Source organism: Lupinus angustifolius, chromosome LG11 (genome assembly GCF_001865875.1).
Source record: "Lupinus angustifolius cultivar Tanjil chromosome LG11, LupAngTanjil_v1.0, whole genome shotgun sequence".
NCBI lineage: Eukaryota > Viridiplantae > Streptophyta > Magnoliopsida > Fabales > Fabaceae > Lupinus > Lupinus angustifolius.
The window spans coordinates 6,471,464-6,497,686 of NC_032019.1; the positions used below are offsets into that span (position 1 = coordinate 6,471,464).

Here is a 26,223-nt window from a genome sequence, read left to right on the forward strand (position 1 = left end):
GACACTAAATCCACATAACAAAGAATTAATAACATGTTTAAATCTCAACAAACAAGTCATGTAATATATATAAAAAATAAGACATGTTTACATAATAGACCCAACACAAGATACCCAGCACAACATCATTTTCTAGTCTTTGAACAGAGAATTTTTTAAGTGGTCCTCTCAATGTAATGATCAAATATTAACAATTAGTCCTGTCAAACAATTGTCTTTCACATGAAAAAAACTTTTATAATTGTTACATATTTATCATCACATGTATGTTATTATTGGCCAAATTGTGTATTCCTTTGGGCCGAACACAATTCACATAAATAATCTCATACTCATATGTGTAATTCAATTAATTTCCACAATAGAGGTTACTTTGGCAACATATTGCATCAATTAATTCAAAATAATTAGCAGACAAAAGGAAAAAACAATATGGATCCATTACAAAAGAAATATAATCATGGAATTAAAACTTTTCGATTTAATATCTTTTATGATTACCAAATCTAATCACACAATAATTCCAAAAAAATAATATATAATTCATACATATTAACGTATTAAAAAATGCATCTTAATCAAATGTAAATTGGATCCAGATTAAGAAAATATACACAAATGTAAATCATTATCAAATAACTCTATAGTAAACAAATGTTGTGCGTTCATGTTATGTACACTGAAATATAAAATACATTCCATAAACTCCATATATATTTTCCTTTTACACATTGCCACACAAAAAAAGAACACCACACAACACTTGACATTCTATGAATGGCAGACATTAAAATCGGGACATATCTCTTCACATGAATTACCCAAACATTAAGTTAATATAATCACAATTTAATTATAAAAAAAAATTCAAACGGTGTGTTAAAAGCCAATTTGAATCCATTGAAATGAAAATACCATTCCATTATAAACAGTAACCAATTATTGCAATCTTGGCAAATAAAGGAAAATAAAACATTTTTCACATGTATCACAAAGTTATTGAAAAAAAATTATGATTCATAAAAAAAGATTGCAGTGGGGAAGCATTTTAATATTCCCAATATTTATAACATAATAACGGAAGTATAATTCAATAATCCTCAAATTAAAATTAGGGTTCATATAAGATTTGAGAAAACACCTTTAATGGAGAATCATATAAAAATTTAGAACCTATGTTCTGATATCACTTGTTGGGAATTCCTTATGATTGGTGAAATACCAATCCTAGGATCTTGAATTTCATGATTCTCACACGCATATATGAAACAAATGGTGCACTGTCATATCTGAATTAATGTTCCTGGATGTGCTCATTTGATCTACGTTTCTGAAAGAGGTTTTGTGGTATGATGGTCTTCATCAACCAAATCTGTGATTCCTCTTGGGACTTGCTTTCACTTTGATGAGGAGAGGTGAAAACTGAATTTGATTTGGCGTGTTGGGGACCATAACCTTTCTTATGTGTTAACTTAAAGGGTTCCCATTATCCCCTTGATAGGTATCCACCCATTAAGTCCATATCCGTTACGAGCTTTTAGAAATCTAAGGGGAGTCAGTAATTAGATAATTTATAATGTAACACCGGAAATAAATAGGTGATATCATTGTATCAAATATATGATGTCCACCTTAATTAGAAATTTTAAATTTCTAACACCTAAATATTAATAGGCAAGCCTTTGAACCCGATTAAATATAATAATACTCCATTTAGATAAAGTCCTCTCAATATTGTTAATATAGATACATAATTTGACGTAAGAAATAATATATGTATATATTTTTTACTCATGTATATATGATAAAAAATAGAGAATCAATAATATTTTTGACTAAAAAAATGTCATTTCTCTATATACAATCGAACAAACACGCACAAACAAGATGAGTGTATGATTATGGGACTAGTCCGACCAGATCATGTTTATTGCTAACCTCATCCTAAATATTGATTGAGTCTGAATTTTAAACCCGAACACAATCCTAGATCCAATAAAAATTGACCATATTTAACTCCAATCATGATCAAGTTAAACCGATAAACGTGTATGACCGGATTGTGCTAACTCAGAGTAGAACGTGAGATGCATCCATGCTCCCCTTAACAAACGTGCACCCTTTACATTTTTTAGGAAAAACCTTTTTCTTTTTTATATTTCTTGTATTTCAAAACAATGTAAAGTCTAGTTGTGGTGTGCTTTTCTCATTTTTTATTAGAATAATAGTATGACATTTTTTAGAATGATGTTTATTGAAATAATCGGCGCTTCATATTAGTTTCTTACTCATGAGATGATAATAAATATATTTGTAGTATAAAAAGAAAAGAAAAATTCCATACAAAATCAAAGAATAGTTCTGAAAGATAACCACTGCACTATTTCGTTATCAAGAGTGGTAATATTTTCTTGAACCCACTCCTTTATTTTCTGAACTCCCATGAGTCCCACCTATCATCGAAATCCATTAGGCCACCGTGACACCGTGAGCTAGATAGCTTTCTATTCATACCCGAAAGCATTCTGAGCATGACCAATTTTGGGTCTGGGAGATCTTTGGGCCAACCTGTGGTCAGAGTCCTATTTTGTGATATTGGATTTGTTCAATGAAAGTTTTTGAAATTAGTCCGGATGGGTACAAAAATAAATAGTTGAGATTAAATGACTAGGTAAACATATATCGACATGAAAATTATATTGAGTCATGATATCCAATCATTGTGTTACTCATCTTTTACACCTTTCGATTTATTTTTAATTTAGATTAGGCAATATAAATATAAAAATTTATGAAAATGAACTAGTATAGAAATATAAAAATGAAATAAAATAAATAGGAGTAAATTATGATTGATACAACCACTCAATATAAACCTTCACACTTAATTAGTCAATTTACTAATTAATTTTATAAAGAAATAATTACACTGACACCCCTGAGTTTTAGTGAAATTACATAAACCATCCATCACTTTTCTACACATACATAAACCTCTAATTTTTATACCATTACACTAATCACCCCTGCATGCATGATAAATAAATATAATCTTTTAAATAAAAAATGTGATGAATGCAATTAAGTTAAACAAAACATGATATATTATAAAGAAAAGTCCAAATAATATACAAATCAATGTATCTTTATTATTTTTTGTTACAAAATGCATCAACAATTATAAAGATATATTGTTTAATTTGCTTTTATATTGTATCGTAACGAATCAAAAATAATAAAGAAGTACCAACTCATATTATTTGGAATTGTCTCTAAAATATATCATTTTTTGTGTTTAACTAAATTGTATTTATCACATTTTTAGTCAGTGTAATAAAAATATAAAAATTAGGGAATTTATGTATGTGTAAAAAAGTAAAGATAATTTGTGTAATTTCACTAAAACTTATGAGTATAATTTACTCTTTTATAAATCATTTCTGATTCAATCAATTAAGTTATTTACTGTAGTTTTTAAGCATAACTTTCCGTTTAAAGTAATAAGGAAAATGGGGAGTGCCAAAAATTGGGTGATGTTAAGAGTGTGAAGAAGTAGCTACAACACTCTAACTAACTCTCCCTTGACTTCTCCGCCGCCAACACTACAACACTTCCACTTCTTCATTCCTCTCATTTTCCATTCACCAAACCAAACACTCAATTTCTCCTTCATTCATTCATTCACTCATTCCCAATAACATGGCTTCACTTTTTCTCCCAACCACTCTCGCTGCCACCTCAAATTCCAAAACTACCCTTTCCTTCTCTTCCTCTCTCTCCTCCACTCCCTTCCCCTTGCGCCGTTTCTCCGTCGCTAAAACTCGCCGCCGCCAATCCTCCGCAATCCAATCCAAGATCAGGGAAATCTTCATGCCCGCCCTCAGCTCCACCATGACCGAGGGCAAAATCGTCTCTTGGATCAAATCTGAGGGTGATGTTCTCTCCAAAGGCGAGAGTGTCGTTGTCGTTGAATCCGACAAGGCTGACATGGACGTTGAGACATTTTACGATGGTATCCTCGCTGCCATTGTAGTCGGCGAGGGCGAAACTGCTCCCGTCGGCGCTCCGATCGGTCTTCTTGCTGAGACCGAGGCGGAAGTGGCAGAGGCCAAAGCCAAGGCTGCCAAATCCGCCTCCGCCTCTGCACCCGCAGCTCCAATTCCTCAGGAAACTTCGAATCCTGCTCCGTCAATTTCTCCTCCGCCATCCAAGGCGGTTTCCGATGGGCCGAGAAAGACCGTGGCGACACCAAACGCGAAGAAGATCGCGAAGCAGCATAAGGTGAACATTGAATCGGTGGTTGGGACTGGTCCGTTCGGTCGGGTTACTGCTGCGGATGTTGAGGCCGCTGCCGGAATTACACCGACTGTGAGTAATGTGGCATCTCCGGCAGTGACTTCAGCTCCACGGAAGGCTGCAGCTGCTCTGGTAGCTTCGACTTCTGCTCCGGCTCCAATTCCAGGTTCTAGTGTTGTTCCCTTCACCACAATGCAATCCGCGGTTGCAAAGAACATGGTGGAGAGTCTCTCTGTACCTACGTTCCGTGTTGGGTTTCCTTTGACCAGTGATGCACTTGATGCATTCTATGAGAAGGTATGCTTATACTTTCTAGCAGTTGCATAGTTATAAGATTTTAATTTAAGAGACCAAAGAAGAACGAGGCTTATTTAAGAGAACCAAGTTTAAGAATTTATATTCTTCTAGAATAATTACATGTAAAAAGTTAGTCTTTTAGGAACCTTGGAGTATAGTTGTTGTAGGAGTCGTTAATTTTTACAATATGTAGAAGTGTTGAACAACAATGCAAAGTTAATGAGCGAATCTAATGACTATGTTTGGGAGTAGCTAGCATATCATAACTACCCAATGTTCCTGCTTCTTATTGCATTTTTTGGTTGAAATTGGATATGATATTTCAAGTTTTAGACATCTTGTTGTTATTGTTGCATTCTCAGGTGAAACCAAAGGGGGTGACAATGACAGCAATTCTAGCGAAGGCTGCTGCAATGGCACTGGTTCAGCATCCAGTAGTGAATGCTACTTGCAAAGACGGGAAGAGTTTTACATATAATAGTAATATTAACATTGCTGTAGCAGTGGCAATCAATGGTGGTTTGATTACCCCTGTTCTTCCTGATGCAGATAAGGTCTGTGACTAGTGAATAGTCACAAATCAGAATTCTGAATTTTAGAATATAGAATTGTGCTGAGTTCTGAAGTTATTCGGTCGATTAATTACTTGATTTGTTGTTATAGCTGGACCTGTACCTTTTGTCTAAAAAATGGAAGGAGTTAGTGAACAAAGCTCGGGCTAAGCAATTACAACCTCAAGAGTATAATTCAGGTTTCATTAAAAAAATTGCGTCTTTTTTAGTTTTGTTTCTTGGTAATGGAATCTTCTGTCCCAAGTCTAACTGTGTTACGTTATGGCTGCAGGAACTTTCACACTTTCAAATTTAGGAATGTTTGGAGTTGACAGGTTTGACGCCATACTTCCTCCAGGCCAGGTGAGTGATGAGCTCATGAACTATAAATATCAGTTTTAGAGATTATGAGTGGCTCAGTTCAGTGGTAATTTGACCTTTGTTTGCAAAACTTTGCGAGTTATGTTTAGGGCGCTATCATGGCTGTTGGAGCATCAAAGCCTACCGTTTTGGCAGATAAGGATGGATTCTTTAGCGTCAAAAATAAAATGCTGGTGAGTTATATAATTATTTCCTTTTCATATTAGGCTAATCTAGTCCATGAGTTTGTAAAATTAATAATTATGGGTTCATGCTTAGCTGAGCAAAAATTAAAAAAATAGCCAGCCTTCTTAGTGCACCCGAGTCATGTACGTGGGTTAATTCTATGCGCGTAGTCTAAACTTCACGATACATCTGCATTCTATTTGGCTATGCGTTTTGAAGGATTAGTTTCTATGGAATATTTCAAATTTCCACCATAATGCTTTTTTGTTTATCATTTATTAAAATAATTAGCTGGACTTAGTCTGAACTTGCTTGGGGATCAAATGATTAGAGTTTACATAGATAAAAGTAATACATAATTGAATAATAATGTCAAAAAATTATTAATTGTACAATGAAATTAAAACTGATTTAAATTAAGAAGCTAGCTGAAATTGATGAACATTTAAAGTTTAGGAGTTAGGAGCTTATACACAGTTTACATAGAGTTATTTTCACTGAAGAGAGGACAAACAAAACATCATATTAAGGTTAAACAGGGTATTTATTGGAATGTGTGACGTAGTTTATCTGAAACACGAGACAATAGTCAGCATAATTAAATCTACCATGCATGAAAAAGGTCCTCTTTGCAATAGGTGTCTTTAATTCTGAAGACTTGCTTCTTGGATTTCTGACTACAACTACTCTTACATAGGAAAACTGATATTTAGGCCTTTCAAAGCTTACGATATACAATTGTTATCTACAAATTCTGCTTTTTCTCTCTTCATAAAAACTACAGTCGTTATTAGACTTCTGAATCTTGGATTATTGACCATGTTAGATGTCAGAAACATAGTAAGAGGGTTTCAGTGGTTCTTAGTACCTGGGTTGTGTCTTAAAACTACTATATGGGCAGAGTTTGTAGTTTTTTGACATACTTCCAAGTTCCATCCCTCTTAGTCATGTTACTTGACACAGTACTTATTCTCTTTCTTGTCATCAAAGGTGACATCCCAATATCCAATAGCAACAAAGCCTTTGTCTATAATGTGTTTGTTTAGAGTATGTTTCCCTGAATTTGGTGGTCTGTTGGGGTGTGAGCTTTTATAATCTACAACTTGCAATGTCTGTGCAAATCACCATATGAACTTTATTTCATTCCTTTCATCTTCAATGAACAAATATTGGTGATCAAGTAGAGGAACTAAATTTGACTCTTTGACCCCCTTTTTGTAAAAAACTTCCGTAGTAAGTTATTTGAAGAATTTTTTTGTTTTGGCCCAGATCATCGTTTCTAAATGCTGCATATTGTGTCTTTTATCCCCTTTTCTGCCACACTTTCCGAAAATCTCCAATTAGATAAATATTGCAATTAATTCCCATGGATTATTTGGGACAAGTTGTAATTGTTTCGTGTTGTGGATGGTGGGTAGTATAGAGAGGGTCATCTATGGCAGAAACTGTACAATTGTCAGTTTGTTTGCGTGATTTGTAACTTGAAATTAAAGATCATTGGGGACTTTATTTGTGACTTGTGATTCTAATATTTAATCATTCGACAATAGTGTTTGTTTTAACTAATGAAAATCTGCAAGCAACTATGAACCTTCCAATCCTTTTACTGTTCACATGGACACTTGAACAACCAGATTAGAATTCTGCAAATTTCTGAGAAGCGGCACTTTGTTGAAATAAAAGGGATATAGAAATTTTTGTCTGAGTGTGATCTTGTAAGCATCATATTATGGGTAAATGTTTTGTTCTGGGTAGTAATCAAAGAGTAGGTTCATTCTATTTACTTTGAGATAAGTCTTCTCGAAACACGAGTGAAGTGGGTTTTAAAATCTAGGACTAGTTACATACTTGTTAAAAAGGTGGATGGATCAGGGAAGGATTACCTACATGTTGTGGAGTTAATAACTTGTCTCCAATGAAGGATGAATAACACATCAATCTATTGAGAGTTTTCTTTTCTTTTTAATAGCATGTAGGATTTTGACCAATTTAATTGCATCACCGATATAATTGCCATATCATACCAGTATAAGGACCAGTCCTGTTTTTATAACTTTGCCCAGAACAATGACATGCTTTAATATGGATTTATGTCAGTTTACTGATTGGCACCATATCTGGAATTGTGATTATTTATATCTACGTGATTGATATACATTGGCTCTAAACTTTCTTTGTCAGGTGAATGTAACTGCTGATCATAGAATAATCTACGGGGCTGACTTGGCTGCATTCCTTCAGACATTCTCGAAAATTGTTGAAAACCCAGAAAGCTTAACCTTATAGACATTCATTATTTTGACATAATTATTTGCGCTTATCCACCAAGGGATGATGAGTTGATTGTGTTCACTGAGCTCCCTGTTTTGCTTAATGCCTAATATTGTATCATTTACTTTCATTTTGTTCATACCGAGGGTCTATCCCAAGTAATTACTAGCATTCAGTAGATTTTGAAGGAGAGATGCAACTGATTTTTTTCTTCCAGTGAAATTGTGAACTTATGTTTCTGCTATAAATTAATAAACCAGTATTCATTTCATATATTGATTTGCTATTGGATTATAAGGATCGATTAGTGTCAGCATTCATTTCTTATTCACCTCCTTCTAACATGAATATCACTGTCCTGTACAGAAGCACATATATACATGTATTTACCAGTCCAACCTAATATTTTGATGAAGGTACAATTCATCAATGCAACTTGGTTCTCATCTGAATCGGATTGCACTCGAGTTGGTTTAAAAGTGAGACTTGGTGTAAAATAAGTAGCACATAAGATTAATGAACTTAAGTAGCGTGATCAGCAACTGAAGTACTCCATGTTCCCCATGTTCAGGTTCTGATCGGTAAGCCAATTTGATCCATTTGTATGAATCTTAAAGGGAGTATGAATCTCAATTCATTTTTCTACAAGGTATGCCATGGGCTTTTCATGTTCATAATGCAATTTATTTTTCATTTTGCCAACGTGAAGAACTATTTAGAAATAAAATAAATTTTGGTATATTTTTAATGTAAAGTTTTTTACTTCGTGAACAAATATACATTATCACATGTATAACTTTTTAAAATAAAGTGAAATATTTTTAACCATATAGCAATGAATAATAAAATAATGATGCAAAAAATTATAAATTAAGAGCAAATTCAAATTTAATCCAAGCTATTGTGCTTATTTATAAGAGATATATATTGAGCAAAGATATGAGCTAATGGGTACATTCCTTCAACTACTATCTAATGATTGTTATTATTTTTAGGACATGATCTCCTACTTGTTGAAAAGAAGGAGAAACTCAAAACCTAAACTAATGATTTCCTAGAAATTCGTACTTAAATAGCAGTTGAGAGCTCAAGTTGATTCTCTTCTGAACTACTATCCCCTTTGTCATGGACCTGAACTGGTTTATAAGTGTAGAACTTGGCACATAATAAATAGTATATAAGATTAATAAACTGTAGTAGTGTGATCAACCAATAAAAGTACTCCAACTTTCCCTTGTTTATGTTCTTATCAGGAAGCCAATTTGATCCATTAGGCCCACTAGTGAATTTGTGGACCAAAGTAACCAAAAGTGTACTCACATAATTCCCAATAGAAATTGAAGTCCAAAAAAGTGCCATAGCCGTACTCCTCATACTTTCTGGGGCCTGGTCATAGAAAAACTCCATATGCCCAATAGACATAAAGGCCTCAGCCATTCCATGAAGGCTATATTGTGGCACAAGCCAAAATACTGAGATTGGGATTGTAGCACTAGAGTATTCCATGAGCCCATGGGCTTTAGCTGCATTTTTCCTTTTCATTTCAATGAATCCAGCAACTAGGGTGGCCAAGGTTGAGATTACAAACCCAATACCCATTCTATGAAGGAAGCTAATACCGCGATCAAGCCCAGTGAATCGACGAGCGATACGAATGAAGACGCGGTCGTAGAAGGCGGTGGTAGTGAGCATGGTGAGTATGGTGAAGACAGACATGGAGCCTGCTGGAATTTGGAAGGATTTGGTGAGGTGCCTATCCATGGTTTTGGCTTGTTGAAGGGAGAATGTGCCTTGTTGGGAATATGCTGTGATGAGAAGGATTCCTGAAGCCCATATTGGGCCCATTCTGATTATAGATTTCAATTCTTCCACTCTATGAACTGTGTTTAGTCTCCATAAGTTGGGCTTTTTGTTGTTGTCTTCTTCAGTTAGAATAGCAGCTTTGTCCAAAAATCTGTATCAAATTTGAAAAATGTATTTTTTTCTCTATAAGTTTCTCATACTCGTGAAAAAAAGAGGGAAGTTTAAAAAAAACTATTTTTTTTTACTTCATTCAGAATTTACTTCTAGTGATTCAATTGGTGCACCTAATATACTAAGTAGATTTCAGTTATTATGTAACAACTATAACAATTATTAACTTTGGTGATATTAAGATAAAAAGAGACAAGTAACATTTATTTAGACTTTGAAACACGAAATAAAACTAGAAATGACGTAGTAGTGAGAAGCACATATGTGAAGATTGAATATGTGGACTCACCTAGCCCCAGTTACAAGGCTAGTTTGGCAGTGGAGATAAGTATCATATGGACGAAAATTGAAGGCTCAGATATTATTACAGTCATATAGATAATGATGAATTTGACTTTGGTTTGGTAGGGACTGGAGAGTAGAGATACATATATATGTAGGCATATGACAGAAATTTTTTGTTACCTAGCTAGCTTAATGGTTCCCAATATTATAAAAATTAAAAACAAAAATGCGGTGCTAATCAAGAAAACTATTCTCATAGATTCATGCCAGACAAAAGTCGCCTATGCTAATTGCATTATTACTAAATTATAATTATTATGGAGTGAATATTCACTTGTTACTTAAAAAATTTCAAATGTATCAACCTGGTTTTTGAAAAAATAAAAATTTAAACCAGTACTCAAAATTAAAATGTTAGTCAAAATAATCTTTATCAATGATCATAAAAAATATTAAAAAGAACCAGTTTGATTCACATTTAATATTTTAAAAAATATTTAATATTATTAATAGAAAAGATTAAAACTTTTAATATGAACAAATGTGGAAAAACTAATAAATGATGCAGAGAAAATATAAAATGTCTTATAAAAATCGATTAGATAATATCTTATGGATAGAGTGGCTCACAAGTCTATCACGTCTATAATTAGGGTAGATATAAACATATCAGTTTGTAAAAAAACATGAAATATTGTATACATGTGTGTCCTAAATTGCTAATGCTATAGTGGATCAGCACCAGACAAATTATTTGCCAAAAGTCTTTATGTGAGCCTTTAATCATTAACAATTTTTGTACCTTGGATATATGAATTATTGACCATGTTGATCATCATCGACCAGTCTTTCATACACAGGTTTTGTACGTGAGCAATTTTTACGCTCAATGGATTATATTTAGCAAAGTAACTAATGCTTGCATTCGAAATCAAAACTTCTAAACTTTTAATGTTTTGAGAAACACCCATAATGCATGGGAGGTGCACATACACGCCATGCAAAGTATAAGATTGGAGTGGGGTGGTGCAAGATCAATGCATATGCGATGCATGTTTCATATCTGCTGGGTGCATGTGTGATACTTGTGAAATAGTGTTTTGATGCAATTACAATTGATGCTCATGCTATGCATTTGAGATTTTAAAGAGAATGCGTAAAACATGTTTTAAATATGACTTTTTATGAGACAGATAATATATACAAAGAATTTTGCATATGGTTTATGTTTCTTTTTACCATAATTATTCTCGTATTTTTTACCCTTATAAAAAGTTGTCATTTCACTTTCCCCAACTCATTTTTATATTACCTTTTATTATCTTTTGTCCTAAATGATATTTAAAAATATGTATCAATAAAATTAAAATAAAAATAGAAAAAAAAATAATTTTTTTAACTAAATATGATATATTTTGGTTCGAAACATAATTTGAAACACCATTTTTATTTGGTACTATCGAGGATATGCCTCAATTTTGTTTCAGCAAATCCTTTTAGTTATTAATGACATTATTATAACTCATTCTCATCAAAATCTATGACAAAGAAGAAAAAAAGACTCTTACTTCATGTGTTCTGTATGATGAAGCCTCCCTCCTAGCGAAATAGATGCATCCAATTCATCATTTCGGTATAAAAAATCAGTGTGTGGTATATTCCTCTTACGAAATGCAGCAACAATTACTTGTATCAATCGAGTAAATGGGCTACCACATGGATCCAAGTTCTGATAAAGTGGATACCCAACAATGAAAGCAATAATTGAGATAAACATTGCTATGGTAGGGATTCCAAGACCTAATCCCCACCCAACATTATCTTGAATATAAACAAGTACTGTCACAGCCACAAGCATTGATGCACCCATGACAAAATAGTACCAATTGAAATAAGACCATGTTTTTGTTGTCTGTTTTGGATCAGATTTATCTAACTGGTCTGCACCAAATGCTACAACACAAGGTCTAATTCCACCTGATCCAAGAGCCCCTAATAGCAGTGAGATATACAACACTGCTAATTGTCCTGCACTGGCTTCTTCACATACCTCTTCACCTTTACAAGGAGGTGGTCTTAATTGTGGTAGAACTGCAGATAATGTTAAAGTGATCATCCCCTGATAGAATGGTTACAAATAAAGAAAATTGTTATTTTTTCATCATCATGCATGTATAGTAGAATGAAATTAACATAGAGTTTCGCTATGTTACATTTTCATAAAATAAAGAAGAAAAGAAAAGAATCGTAGGTGAAATGCATTTAATTAGTTTTAAGTGTGATGTTACTTAGAGGAGGGAAATTATCTTCACTAATAATTGTAATATATATAAAAAGTGACGTGAGAATGTCATCACTATTACACAAATAATTCACACAAATATGAAATAACTCATGTATGCAATACAATTTGCATCACAACCATTTATTTATATATTTTTCACTTCCAGCGATATTTTTTCCTCCTGGTCTCTATGCACACTTTATATGATAAAAATTCCACCGTTCTTGTTCTCTGTTACCCGAATGAATATAACAAAGTGAAATATATCCTATTTCTAATTACAAGTTAGTAGTGATTAGTGAGGTCTTAATCAAGTTCTAGCGTCTATATCTTCACCGAAACATAAAATGAAAAAAAAAATGTATAGCTATGACCAGCTTTTTTGTTTATGCTAAAATTCATTTACACTGGATTATCTATATACCTATAATTCTTCTGTACCATAAAAATATGCTCATAATCATAAAAAACTTGCTCTAATATTCAGATAATAGAAGGAGAGAGTCTTACTATTTGGTATATCATGGAAGCAGCAGTGATAGTCCAAAACTTGCCAGCATAAGAGTCAGAAATGAAGGCACCAAGCAATGGTGTCAAGCTTGAAGTTCCACCAAAGTTAGTGAGAGTATTAGCAGCTTTTGTTAATGGCATATGAAGTTGTGTTGTCAAATAGCTAATCATATTTGTATTGAAACCCACTACAGCCAACTTCTCAGTAATCTCATTAGCTGCACCAAACCAAGTACAAGCCTTATATATAAGTTTGAAATCATATATAAAAGTAGCACTAGGATATACTAAGTTTGGAAGTTTTAGCTAAGCTTTTTATTTTAAATTATGGATACACTAGAACTTGAAGCTTACCAAAGATGAAGGGCATTGTGATAAGTCCTCCCTTTTTCCTTCTAGCATAGTTGTCATTCTTCTCCATCTTAATTACAAAACCTTATTAGTCTTCTAGCTAATACATACAATAGCTACAAAGTTCAAGTATTTATAAGGTTTCTAAGGTTGAGGTTTTGAGGACATGAGCTTATCCACGCATGCAATCACTGTTTGTCAAACGTTCACACTTCCACTTGTACAGTTATATATGGCCTCTAATAACTAATAAGTCTTAAGGCCAATGTTTCCACATTCCTACCATTTGGGGGAGTATAGCAGTTCATCACTTCAAAGTACTCAATATTTTTTAATTACTGTAATTTCTTTATAGGCAAATGTTAGTATTTTGTGATATGTGAGATTTGAACCAAATATCTTTATTATTCCACTTTCTAAGCCCTACACCCTTACCACTTAACTACCATATGACTGCCAAGTACGTAGTGTAATTGGTTCAGCCCTTTCTAATCTTCATCCTCTCTATTTCTAACAATAATTAACACTTTTATTTGTAACATACAATAGTTAGGTGGTCGAGTGTTAACATGTGAATAAAACTTGAATTATTGTGAAGTTGATAACTTGATACAATATTTGTTGAAAGGTACCATGTCACAATAAATTTTGTCTAAATTTTGCAACATTTTTCATTCATAGAATGTAAGATAATTAATAATTATAACATTTTTATTCTCTTAAATATCCTAATCGAATCAATTAACTACGTCTCTCTCTATATATAGAATATATATATTAGAATTTTGAATAAGGGAACTCCAATGAGTTTTCTCAAAATTAGAGTACCTTGTGACATGTTAAATTATTTAAGTTTTAAAAAAATGTAAAATAATCAATAATAATGATTTGATAACTATTAGAAATTTATTACAAGTATTAGTCAGATATTATTAACTTACATTTTTAATTGATATCGTGGGGTTTGATTTATAGAATATTTCCCTATTATAAACAAATTTGCTTGACTGATTTGAAAATTAAATGGAAATTAAATGGAACAAATAACTAGATTGAATGATTTTCAAAAGCGAAGCAATCACCCATTTGTACTTGAAACTTGAAAGACATTGAGTTAGAGAATACCCTTCTTTATGCTAAATAAAACAATTACCCAATATCCAATATCGAATATTTGTATTTGAAAGATACTAATTAAATTTTCTCAAAATAAAGAGTGTTGTTACTTTGAATGATTGTAGTTGAGAATGTGCGAAAACCTATGTACTAAAATTTGAATACATATTCTATTAGAAATTCAACAATAAGAATATATCATTGATTAAATGAATAGAATTGATGAATGGACTGATGGAAAAGAAATTAATCAACCTATTATTAAAACATATAAGAAATTTAATTTTACTTATCTCTTAACTTATCAATTTAACATATATTTTAATCATGAAAATTGAATTTACAATGATGGTTTATTTTTGGTTTCCCACAGGTATCCTCGCACTGGAGGCAATCCTGTCCGAGCCGGGCACATCCACAGGTAAGTGAGGCTAACTCTCCCAACAAGCATTTTTTCCATCCACAAGACTCGAACCCGGGTTCTTGCTTAAGGGGAATCAAACATGTACCACTTGAACCAACGCTCGTTGGTCAATGATGGTTTATTATGCAAAATGTAAGTGAGTTTAAACTAATTATTCGTACAATTCCATACAATAACGTAAAATATAAAAATATATTTCAACATCCTCAATATGAAGAATGGATGTTGACAGCTTTCAACTTAGACAAAAGATAATTGAATTGAGAATGCTTGGATCCTTTTTGACATTTTGTTGATTTGTTTGCTTAATTACTCTTCTCCAAGCATACCATATACTTCAAAAAAAATATAAAGAAAAATTGTATAGAATGAGAGTAAAAAAAGACTTAATTAGTGAAATCGAAAGTAATAATGTTATTCGTTAAGAACCAACATAAAAGAAAGAAGATAAAAAAGTTCAAATAATAATAATTCTCAAGAATATCATATTGGTTTTTTGGCCAAAGAATGAGAGAAATCTAGAATATGATAAAATATGAACAATACTTGTTCAAGAATATATAATAAAAGATATGTTCAAGAATATTATCTTAGTTTCTTGACCAAAAAATGAGAGAAATCTTGAATATGGTAAAATATGAACAATATATGTTCAAGAATAATACGTTGAATTATGATCAATATTTGTTTCAAGAATAACAAGATAATAACTAAATATGAGTAATACTTGCTCAAGAGCAACAAGAGAATAATACATGAGCAACATTTTGCTTCAAGAATAACAAGAGAAAAATATGATGAGCAATACTTGTTCAAAAGTAACAAGAGAATAATATGATGAAATACGAGCAATTTTTGGTCAAGAATAACAAAAGAAAAATTTGATAAAATATGAACAATATTTCCCTCAAGAATATCAAAAAAAATTGAGAATATGAAGATTGTTAAAGAGAATGATAAAGAAAGAGAGAGGAGATAAAACTTGTTGAGGAAGGTGGCAAGGGCTAGAGCCGTGAGAGAGGGAGTGATCATGTTCCTTTGTGTCATGGTCATGGAATCTTACACACCATGCAGTTAAAAATTGAAAGTTTGACGGGTAAACAACACACCATATAAAATATAATTACATTGTTCTAATATATATTATAAATCAAAAATCAAGAAAATAATAATGTATATCATTGATTAAATGAATTAATTACAATAAAATTAATCAAAATATTATATAGAAAGTACAAGAGAATTAATGCTACCTGATTCTTAAATAATTAATTAATCTATTTTAAGTATGTTTTAATAACAAAATTTGAATTTACAATAATTATTTATTAGGTAAAAGGCAAATAGATTTAAACTAATTACTAGTCTAATTTAATACTAACATATATTTCAACATATTCTTCTCGTGAGGAAAACCCTCATAATGACACATACCTTATTATTCTTATTTCTCCAAAAAAATTAAATCATCTATTAATTTAAAAGTCTTCAATATTTAAAATTTTAAAAAATCTACCTATCAAATACTTATTTGTGGTTAATTTTAATTAACACACAGTAAAAAAGAATATAAAAAGTTAAACTGAATGAGAGTGGTCGATTATTTTAAATAAGCACTACTATAGTCATGAAAGAGGATTTTGAAAGAAAAAAGAGCGTTTATCTCTATTGTTGAGAGTGATTGAGTCCATAATTGATAGTCACCAACTTTTTTAGTAATGGAGCAATCTATTAATTAAATAAATAATGATGATAAAATCACTAAGTCGAATTATTTTTAAATAGAATTCAAACATTTTAATTTAATTTTTCATCTAGAACTCCGACAGACACAAACAATTTATAGGATAAGCTCATATCCAACAAAATCTTGGCCACCCACAGTGATAAGCAACGAAAAGAAAAGGCAAAACGTGTCTTTCTAGACAACTCCTTCTCCACCCCCACCGTTAGCTATCAACATCTTCTCTCTCATTGTATATCTTATACAATCTATTATGAGTTGTGATTGAATAAAACAAATGTATTTAAGATTAAAATATAATTAATAAGTATTTTTTCGACTAATCATAATTTATCACAATTTATCACATATAAAATAATATATATTATGGAACAAAAAGAAATGCTATCTATAAGCTTTGCACCCTCACCATTTTGTGAGTACTATTTTTGTGTTTATAGATTGATGCTAAACATCCTCTAATCTTGTTCAAATGAAATGTAATTTTAATCCTAAGAGAAAGTGTTGTTTTTTAAAATGTGAAGACTTTGGTTTTTGATAGTCATATTTATTAAGATAGATAATTACATATTTTGAAATAGATTGGTTCAGTATCAAATGTGATGAGATATTTTTGATAATATAAAAGATGTAATTTCAACTTTTTTTTATGAGAAATAAATAAATTTAAAATCCTTTTTTATAAGCAATACTCCAAAAGATAACACGATTAGCATTGGTTTAAAATGTAATTTTAAATTAATGGCCGATCATACACTGATCTCCTCATCTGTGGGAGCAGGTGCAGTAATCCTTAGTAAATAATATAACGAATCTAATAGCAAATAAAATATGAAAAGTTGTTACATCAATCAATATATAATAAAAGAGTATAATGTCAATCTTATAAAGATTTATACACATATCATTTACCATTTTTTTATATTGCTTTTATTTATGAGATAATTATGATTGAAAATAAATGATGGATAATGCATAATAATATAAAAAACTATTACAATATTAATGGTTACATCATTTTCTCATAATAAAATGGAGGCTAAATGATTGTTAGGTTAAATAAGTATATATATTCTTTTCTCTTTTTTTGGGACAAAAACTTAGACAATATGTCGTGCTTGGAGATAAGAGTGAGCATGAGTTGGGTTGAATCGAGTAAAGTTTGTCACTTACCCAACTCTAAATGTTGGTTATGTCATTATTTTAATCACGAACGTGATCCTAGTCCTGAAGTTAATCTGATCCTAAATGTCGACTTGGTTAGCCTTTGAACTTAAACATAGACCCGATTAAATATAATACATAACCATTTTAGATAAAGTCTTCTTAATGCTATTTATTATTATGGATATGTAATATGATATATAAAATGATATATGTATATATTGTTAATCATGTATATATGCTGCAAAAAATTAGAGGAGAATGAATGATACTTTCAACCAAAGAGATATCATTACTCTGTACATTGTTAAATAAAAACACACACAAACATGAAGAATATGTAACAATTGGACGCGTTCGGGTCAGGTCATGTTTTTCTCATATCTGATCCTAAATATTGATTCAATCTAATTTTTAAACACAAAACATACCCTAGATCCAATAAAACTTGACCTTATTTAAGTCTAATCACAATCAAACCAATCTAAGAGAGCGAGTAGGGTCGGATCTCGTTCACCCATAGTTAGAGATATTGATTTAGGTTTTATGGACTTAGGGAACCGGAGAAAATTAAATGGTAAGAGGAGTTGGTACTCTATTTTTTGTTGTTGTTAATTTTTAATGATTTGTTAACAAATTAATAATAATTCTCTCTCTGTAATCTGTAATGTATTGCACGATGTTTTGGCATATGTTTTGTTACTCAATGGTAGATAAAACATTTAGGTGGAAAAACTAATTTAAAATATAACTTCATGCAAACTGTTTGTCTTTTATTAATAGCCAATCCTAGATTCCTAGTAGCCATATTCAATAAAAACATGGGAAAATTATTAAATGCAGTAAAAATATACTCCCCATTCACTAAAAAAATGCGAACTTGTGGTAGCTCAAAGTTGCAAATTGCAGCAGTTTAATCTGCCGAATATATTTTTGCCGAGATTGAGATCCACGAGATTGTTGTTGGCAACTAGAAGCACCTCAATCACAATCGCACAAAATATTCAGTAAAAATTTGCATATCAATTGTTGGTGCAAGAGGAGGACGATTGTATCAGATTTATTCAGGAAACTTTGGTGAAATGTATCAACAAAGTTATATGTTTAGTTTAAAAGATAATCAATGAACGAAATACCTATAAAATTAAATTTACTAAGAAAATGAGGCGCTTTAATTTTAATAAGTTGTGCATTATATGGAGGTTCAGAGAAATCTCTCAACCATATCTTTCTCCCTTGCCCAAAATCCTATAACATTTGGCAAACACTTTATTCTTGGATCAGTTTTTCTTCCGTCATTCACATAGATGTCATAACACATTTCTAAACATGAAGAATTGTTGCATATAATTATGAAGAAAAGGCATCCGTGAATTTCTAAATGGTTTTTTACTATCTAGAATACATAACATGTTAGAAATTAGATTGTTTTTTAGAACCTTAGTTTTCACTTGGATGAAGTGATTGAGTTAATTTATCTAAGCTTTTGGAGCCTTTTGAAAGCAAGATTTGAGGGATTTTCTTATTCTTATGTTGAAGGAGTTTTAAATCTTTTGCTATGTATTTCTTTATGTTATTTAATTATTGTTATTTTTGCTCTATTATTGTTCTTTAGTGTTGATTGGGTATGGTCGGTGTCAAGTGCTCGGTTGAATAGAAGTGATCAGGAATCTTGGTCGGAAAGTCATCTAGACCTGCTGGGGGAGGTACATGAAAAGGTTCACCGATGGTCAAGTCAGTATATGGTTTTTAGAGAGAGAATAAGAGTAAACAAGAGAGAGGTTAGAGCAAGAGCAATAAGTGCAAGCAACAAATGAGAGAATGAGAATTTTTTATAATTCTTGTGCGGGGTCCTCTATTTATAGAATTTGGACTGCTGATGTATCATCTAACCATTGGTTAGTACACAGTGAGTACAATGGGGATATGTTGGATTGTCCTTAACCATCTTGCAGGTTTGCAATTGTCGATCTGTCCGGGGCATGTGGAATTTGTAGGCAGCGTGTCAGGTAAAATTTGCAAGTGGCATGACAAATGAAATGTGAGCTCACGTTAAAGGCGACGTGACAAATGGAATATCAGCACACATCACAAATGCATTAATAATAGTCAGGAGCATTAATGATGAATCAGATGCATTTATAACACTTGCAGTAGGTTTGACCCGCCTTACACGGGTGAATAAGAGATACTCAATTTAGGTTATATGCCCGGAACGGACTAGGAACAACTTAGAATTATTTGGGGCGGAACAATTATCACTAATTCAGGATTGGATATGAGATAAAATCTAAAAGGACACATATTATTTATTTTAAAAATTACAAAGGTTTTCTCAAAATTGAGAGAAAAAGGGTTCTGAAACTGCACTTATGTTTTTCTCAAAATATTAGCTTCTTATGAAGTGAGTTGGTCATCATTGTTAATTAGCTTAAGCATTGTGTCGGTTCGGAGATATCCAGCCCCTAAAATTGCCTCAAAATATTTAATATTATTTTTATCGTAGAATTTTGTTAAGATTATTCCGTAAAAACTTATACACAATTAGTGCATCATTAATCATTCATTTATATTAGTTTTATTTAAAATTTAAAATTTAATAATAATTAAATATTAATAATGGATAATGTTATAATGTGTAAAAATTCTTACGGTGAGATATTACGAACAAAAACCTTAAGAAAATAATCTTATGAGCCTTTTGAATGTATAAATTTTTTCACTTTCTACTCATATATAATGTAAGATTTCAAACTTGAATAAACCTAATAATTCTTCAACTATTTTGAGTATCACACTTATAGGCCAGCTCTTCTTAAGTCCACTATGTCCTACCTAAACTATCGTTCTAATACTATTTGTTAGATCTAACTACGACTAAGAAACCTCAAACCAACAAATAGTTCTATTGTTTGATAGAGATCAAGAGAGTGAATACACACAAGGCAAACACTATCTCTTAAAAAAACTTTGAGACACTAATTTTATATGCATTATGATTGAGTATTGAATAAAACCAACAATAAGATATTAGGAAATGTGTAAGTTTTATTTTTCAGAATGCGGGTTCTTGAAAAACTTTGAGGAAATTGGTTTTCCCGGTTCAGAACAGATATGATAAGCGTGTACCAGAACCCGATGATAGATATTATATAAGATTCATGGGCGGTGAGTGGGCTGCAAAAATGCGAAGTACAGCTCAATCATAATGTTTACATTTTCATTTACGTGAGAAAGAGAAATTCCACAACATCAGAAATACAGTAAAGAAATGGGTTCACATCTTTTATTCAATTATTTATATACAAAATTGATCCTAAAATATTTCATAGCTCTAACAACTCTAATAAAATAAATTTTTATTAGAGTTCATCTTCAAATTTTGGTTTATTACTCAATCATAGTTAATTAATTAGAATACGACAACTTTAGGGTACGTGTATGTATGCACGTACCTTATTAGTGAAAATAAGGGGAAAATTTACATTTCTGGTATAGTTTGACTGCCTTATTACCACTCTGGTATCACTTTTTAAAATATTACGAAACTGGTATACTTTTTATTAAAATCGTGTATAGGGTACACAGGTTTAGGTATTGTTCCGCCAATGATCGTAATCCCGCGTACTTCTTGGCGAGCTTGATTCCTGGGAAACAGTTTTTGCCCCACCAAACTCGTGTATGGGTACACGAGATTAATTTTCTCTCTCCTAATCTCGTGCACCCCATGCACGAAGTGTTTCCGGTCCAGGGTTTTTAAGATTTTTGTTCTGGTTTTTGAGTTGTATGAGTTATATCAAAATTATAGATTATTATTTGTATTATATTTTTTATTTTGTATGATGTAAACTAAAATTATTCATTCAGTTACATGTATCACTTTGAAACCTAAATTGGTGAAGGTTTTTTGGAATTTTAGATGAGTTTTTTGTTGCACCATGAGTTTTGTATAATTAGGTTTTTTGTTGCATGAGTTTTTTGTGTATAAATCAAAAACCCTAATTATACAAAACTCATGCAACAAAAAACTCATCTAAAATTCCAAAAAACCTTCACCAATTTAGGTTTCAAAGTGATACATGTAACTGAATGAATAATCTTAGTTTACATCATACAAAATAAAAAATATAATACAAATAATAATCTATAATTTTGATATAACTCATACAACTCAAAAACCAGAACAAAATTCTTAAAAACCCCGGACTGAAAACACCGGTCCAAGGCAAAGAAAAAAAAGAAAAAAAAAGTGGGAGGGGTCTCGTGCATGGGGTGCACGAGATTAGGAGAGAGAAAATTAATCTCGTGTACCCCATACACGAGTTTGGTGGGGCAAAAACTGTTTCCCAGGAATCGTGTACCATATACACGTTTAATAAAAAGTATATTAGTTCCGTAATATTTTAAAAAGTTATACCAAAGTGGTAATAAGACAGTCAAACTATACCAGAAATGTGAATTCTCCAAAATAAGGAGCTATGATAGACAACTTTCGAATGCTATGGATGATGGAAAATTTACGTGGGTAGTGTAATTTAATTACACTATCTCATGTTTGGGGTACCTTTTGAATTAATTATGGGAATGAAGTATTTTGTGGATATCGTGGATGGCATCCACGATTTCACCAAAGTCGTGGACACCATCCACGATTTCCTTACAGACTCTCTCTCCTGAAGAGAACTCGTGTGTGACATGCACGACTTCCATAGTCGTATACCCCATACACGAGATTGGATGGGATATGGTGATTTTTGAAATTTCCCTTTACACGAAACTGATATTGATATTTATTGTTTTAGGAGTTTGTTTTATGATTTTTAGTGTATAAAAATAATATCTTTAAATTAAAATTGTAAAATTTAATTGAATATGATAATTTTAGTAAAGTGTTAGTTTTATGGATTTTGGTTAATGTTTTCAATATTTTTTAACACCTATTTTAAATGCATAAATTGAAATAATAAGAAAATTTCATAGAAATGATATTGATAATTGTCTTAGGAATTTGAAAATGATTACATTAAAGAAAACATAACAAAAATAGAAATTTCTAATGGCGTCTATGAGATGATATTCCACATCCAGGTGTCTTCCTCCTTCGAGGTGGTTGGACTCTTAGTTGTTGTTGTTGTGATTGATATTGTCTTCCACCTCTAACTAGTTGTGGCTGCTCCTCATCTTCGTCTTCATCATCATCTTCACCGTCTTTGTTTGTTTGTGAAGGCATTGTTGGTTGATAATATTATTGAGAGTTGAATGCCGACAATGAAATATTTGAAGTAGTGTCATATATTGACGGCATTCCTTGATATTGCGAAGAAGATGCTAAGTGAGAGAAGGAAGTACGAAGTGCACCCAACAAACCTATGTCCGAAGTGCACCTAACAAACATATACCCCTATCTGATATTATACAAATATTTGGTTGTGGGATAACATATGTCCGAAGATTGTAGAAAAACTATTCTCATGCTTCTTTGGTCTCTCCTTCCACAATGGCAAATGCTACTAGAAATATACGTCTATTACCATCTTGTGAACTAGCTATTAGAAATGTTCTAGTATATTTTCCAGTAAAAAATGTGCCATCTACTTGAAGGATTGGTTTGCAAAAACCAAATCCTTCAATGTATGGCTTGAAAGCCCAAAATACCCTATCTGGAATTAAAGTATTATGTTCTTCATGGTTAGATGCTGAATATCTTACAATTGTACCTGATGCATAATATTGGACAAAATTCAACCAACGAGGTAACTCCTTATATGATCTCTCCCAATCACCATAAATTTGGGACATTGCTATTTGTTTAGCAGTCCAAGCCTTTCTATATGTCATCGTATAACCAAAATGAGTGACTACTTCTTTGACTAATGCTTTAATTGGTATACCAGAATCTTCTGATACTAGTGGAACAATGCAGTTTGCGATGAAAGATGAGTTCAATTTCGTGTGATCTTAAGAAATATTAGTGGATACACAAGTGTGTCTTCCACACATTTTTCTAATCGCCCAAATATCACGCTTCCCATTTTTCGATATCCGAAGTCTCCATTCACACCCATAACCATAATATGTACATTTTGCAACATATTTATTTATATGACCTAGACTCATCCATATGGTAATTAACAAAATTCTTAATATGAAATTGTTCTACCACATTTATTGTTGCTTCCTTTGATTGAAATTGCATACCAACAAAAAATAATTATCCACACTAATACTTATGTGAGTATTTCTATATGGAAAATCTTGTCCATAATGATAATCAATGCTAACAAAAAAAAAGATGAAGGAGTATCATATGTTATGCTAACCGGTTCACTAATGGTAATCTGAACATCACATAGCTCAATGTCCTCCTCATCACTAACAATACCTCTAATAATTTTCATATACATATAAACATACAGTAAAATATAAACATACGATATTTACATTTAAACATACAGTAACATTAAATAAAATTAACATAAGTAAATGAACTGGAAAAATATAAAAAAAATTTAGTTACCTTCAATAATCACAGTTTTTCAATTACAAATTACCATAAATATTTCTCATACGTTTTCTTCCTTTAGTGTGGTTTGAGTCGGGACGGGGGCTTATATATTGTTTGGATGTCGTGGATCCAAGACACGACTTGGATCTCATGTACGGGGTCCACGAGATTGCCATGAAACTCGTGTCCCTGATGCACGACTTATAGAAGCTTGACACCATGTAAGGAAATTGTGCATAGGATCCACGACATTGGTGGGAAATCACATTTCCCATCCACAACTTTGGTGAAAGCGTGGATGTCATCCACAAGATCCACACAAAAATACACCATACCCATAATAAATTCAAAACGTACCCCAAACATAGAATAGTATAGTTAAACTACACTATTCACATAAATTTTCCTATGGTTGATTCATTCGATAGTTAAATCAGTCGATATTCTGTATATTTATATGTTAAAAGAAAGTAATAATGTTTTTATAAATTAATCCCACATATTATGGGTATATACTACTGAGAATGACATGATATGATGGTAACATGATTGGGAAAGAATGAATACCTAAATCAGAATCTTTTGATTGTATCTAACGGTTTAATCATCTGTATTGGGTGAAGAATAATTTTTTCTTTATAAATAAAAAAGTGCGCAACAAAATTATCACAGCTTGACTCACTTCAAAAAGCATTAACCCCACACTGAGTCATCATGCAATATGTTGGGGATGGCCCGATCAGTCTAGTGGTTAACCAACAAGTATCCTACCTTTCTCAGTATTTATAAATCCATGCTTAGCCCCATTGTGGGAGCAATTATTATCATATGATTTTGAATTAATAGTTGAGTGTAATTTCTATGAATTGTAAATATAAAGATTTATATATAATCTTTATATCATCTACCATTTAATTAGATTTTTAAAAAATTAATAATAACTAAATATGAATAATGTACTTTCAATATATAACAATCATACACTTAGAGATATGTCTTTTTTTTCTTAATGGAGATTAACTGGTACACCATATACCATAATTAGTCCCATTTTAGAGAGGTAATCAATGTATTTCATTATGAGTAGTAAAATTATTAATTAAAAAAATATTAATATGAATTATTTATTAATAATATATATTGTATTATAGGAGTTTTTTTGGTATAACCAAATGTATTCCTTCACCTTATGGCTAAAGAACTAACCCATTTCAGGATGCGTGATTGTCATTCCCAATAAATGTCGTTTAGAAGAATCAAATCATTGACCATTTGATCAACTTGAGAATCTTGCGATATTAGATCAATGTTTTGTTGGTAATAAGAGTTTGATATATATGCACAATCAGTAAAAAATTATACGGTATACATCATTCATCAATTATGTATATTATATTTATTTAAGAGTCAATTGTGATTAACATATAAATGATATAATGATGATATGAAATATTTTACACAATCAACCCATAGACTTTATTATCCTTAAATCCTATGTAAAAGTATAACTAAGACATGCTAAATTTATATTAGGAGATGCTTAAGAGTTTTCTATTCTAATTATAGATTTTGAACTTTACCCAAGATTAAGGACATATTGATGCATTGTATAAGATATTATTGTATAAACTAAAATACTATATTATGACTTTTTATATTGTTTGGTGCAACTATTCTATTGTATGGAATTATGCATGGTATCCCTTATATATTATAAATGGTGTATGTACTAATCATGCTTTGGGATGTATGATAAAATTTGATAAAGAGTCTGATGTATAAACTTTTGTTGAAGCATTTCCATTACAACCCTAATTACTTGTTAACCATCCCACAGACTCTAATTTCTCATTACCATTACTACCATCTCTACTATTGTAGCCAATATGTAAAATTTGATAGGGG

At 31.6% G+C, this 26,223-nt stretch overlaps 2 protein-coding genes across 2 annotated transcripts; one reads left to right on the top strand and one right to left on the bottom strand.

Annotated features, from left to right (window-relative positions):
* On the top strand, nucleotides 3,493-8,234 carry LOC109360965 (dihydrolipoyllysine-residue acetyltransferase component 4 of pyruvate dehydrogenase complex, chloroplastic-like). Its single transcript, XM_019606221.1, has 6 exons — nucleotides 3,493-4,593; nucleotides 4,956-5,147; nucleotides 5,257-5,344; nucleotides 5,437-5,507; nucleotides 5,615-5,698; nucleotides 7,872-8,234. The coding sequence occupies exons 1-6, from the start codon at nucleotides 3,700-3,702 to the stop codon at nucleotides 7,974-7,976; spliced, it is 1,434 nt and encodes a 477-aa protein (XP_019461766.1). The 5' UTR covers nucleotides 3,493-3,699; the 3' UTR covers nucleotides 7,977-8,234.
* Nucleotides 8,846-13,582, bottom strand: LOC109361019 (protein NRT1/ PTR FAMILY 3.1-like). The gene is made up of 4 exons (XM_019606300.1): nucleotides 13,369-13,582; nucleotides 13,015-13,232; nucleotides 11,789-12,339; nucleotides 8,846-9,915 (listed from the first exon to the last, which is right to left on the bottom strand). Exons 1-4 carry the CDS (start codon nucleotides 13,433-13,435, stop codon nucleotides 9,030-9,032), a joined length of 1,722 nt encoding a protein of 573 aa, XP_019461845.1. The 5' UTR covers nucleotides 13,436-13,582; the 3' UTR covers nucleotides 8,846-9,029.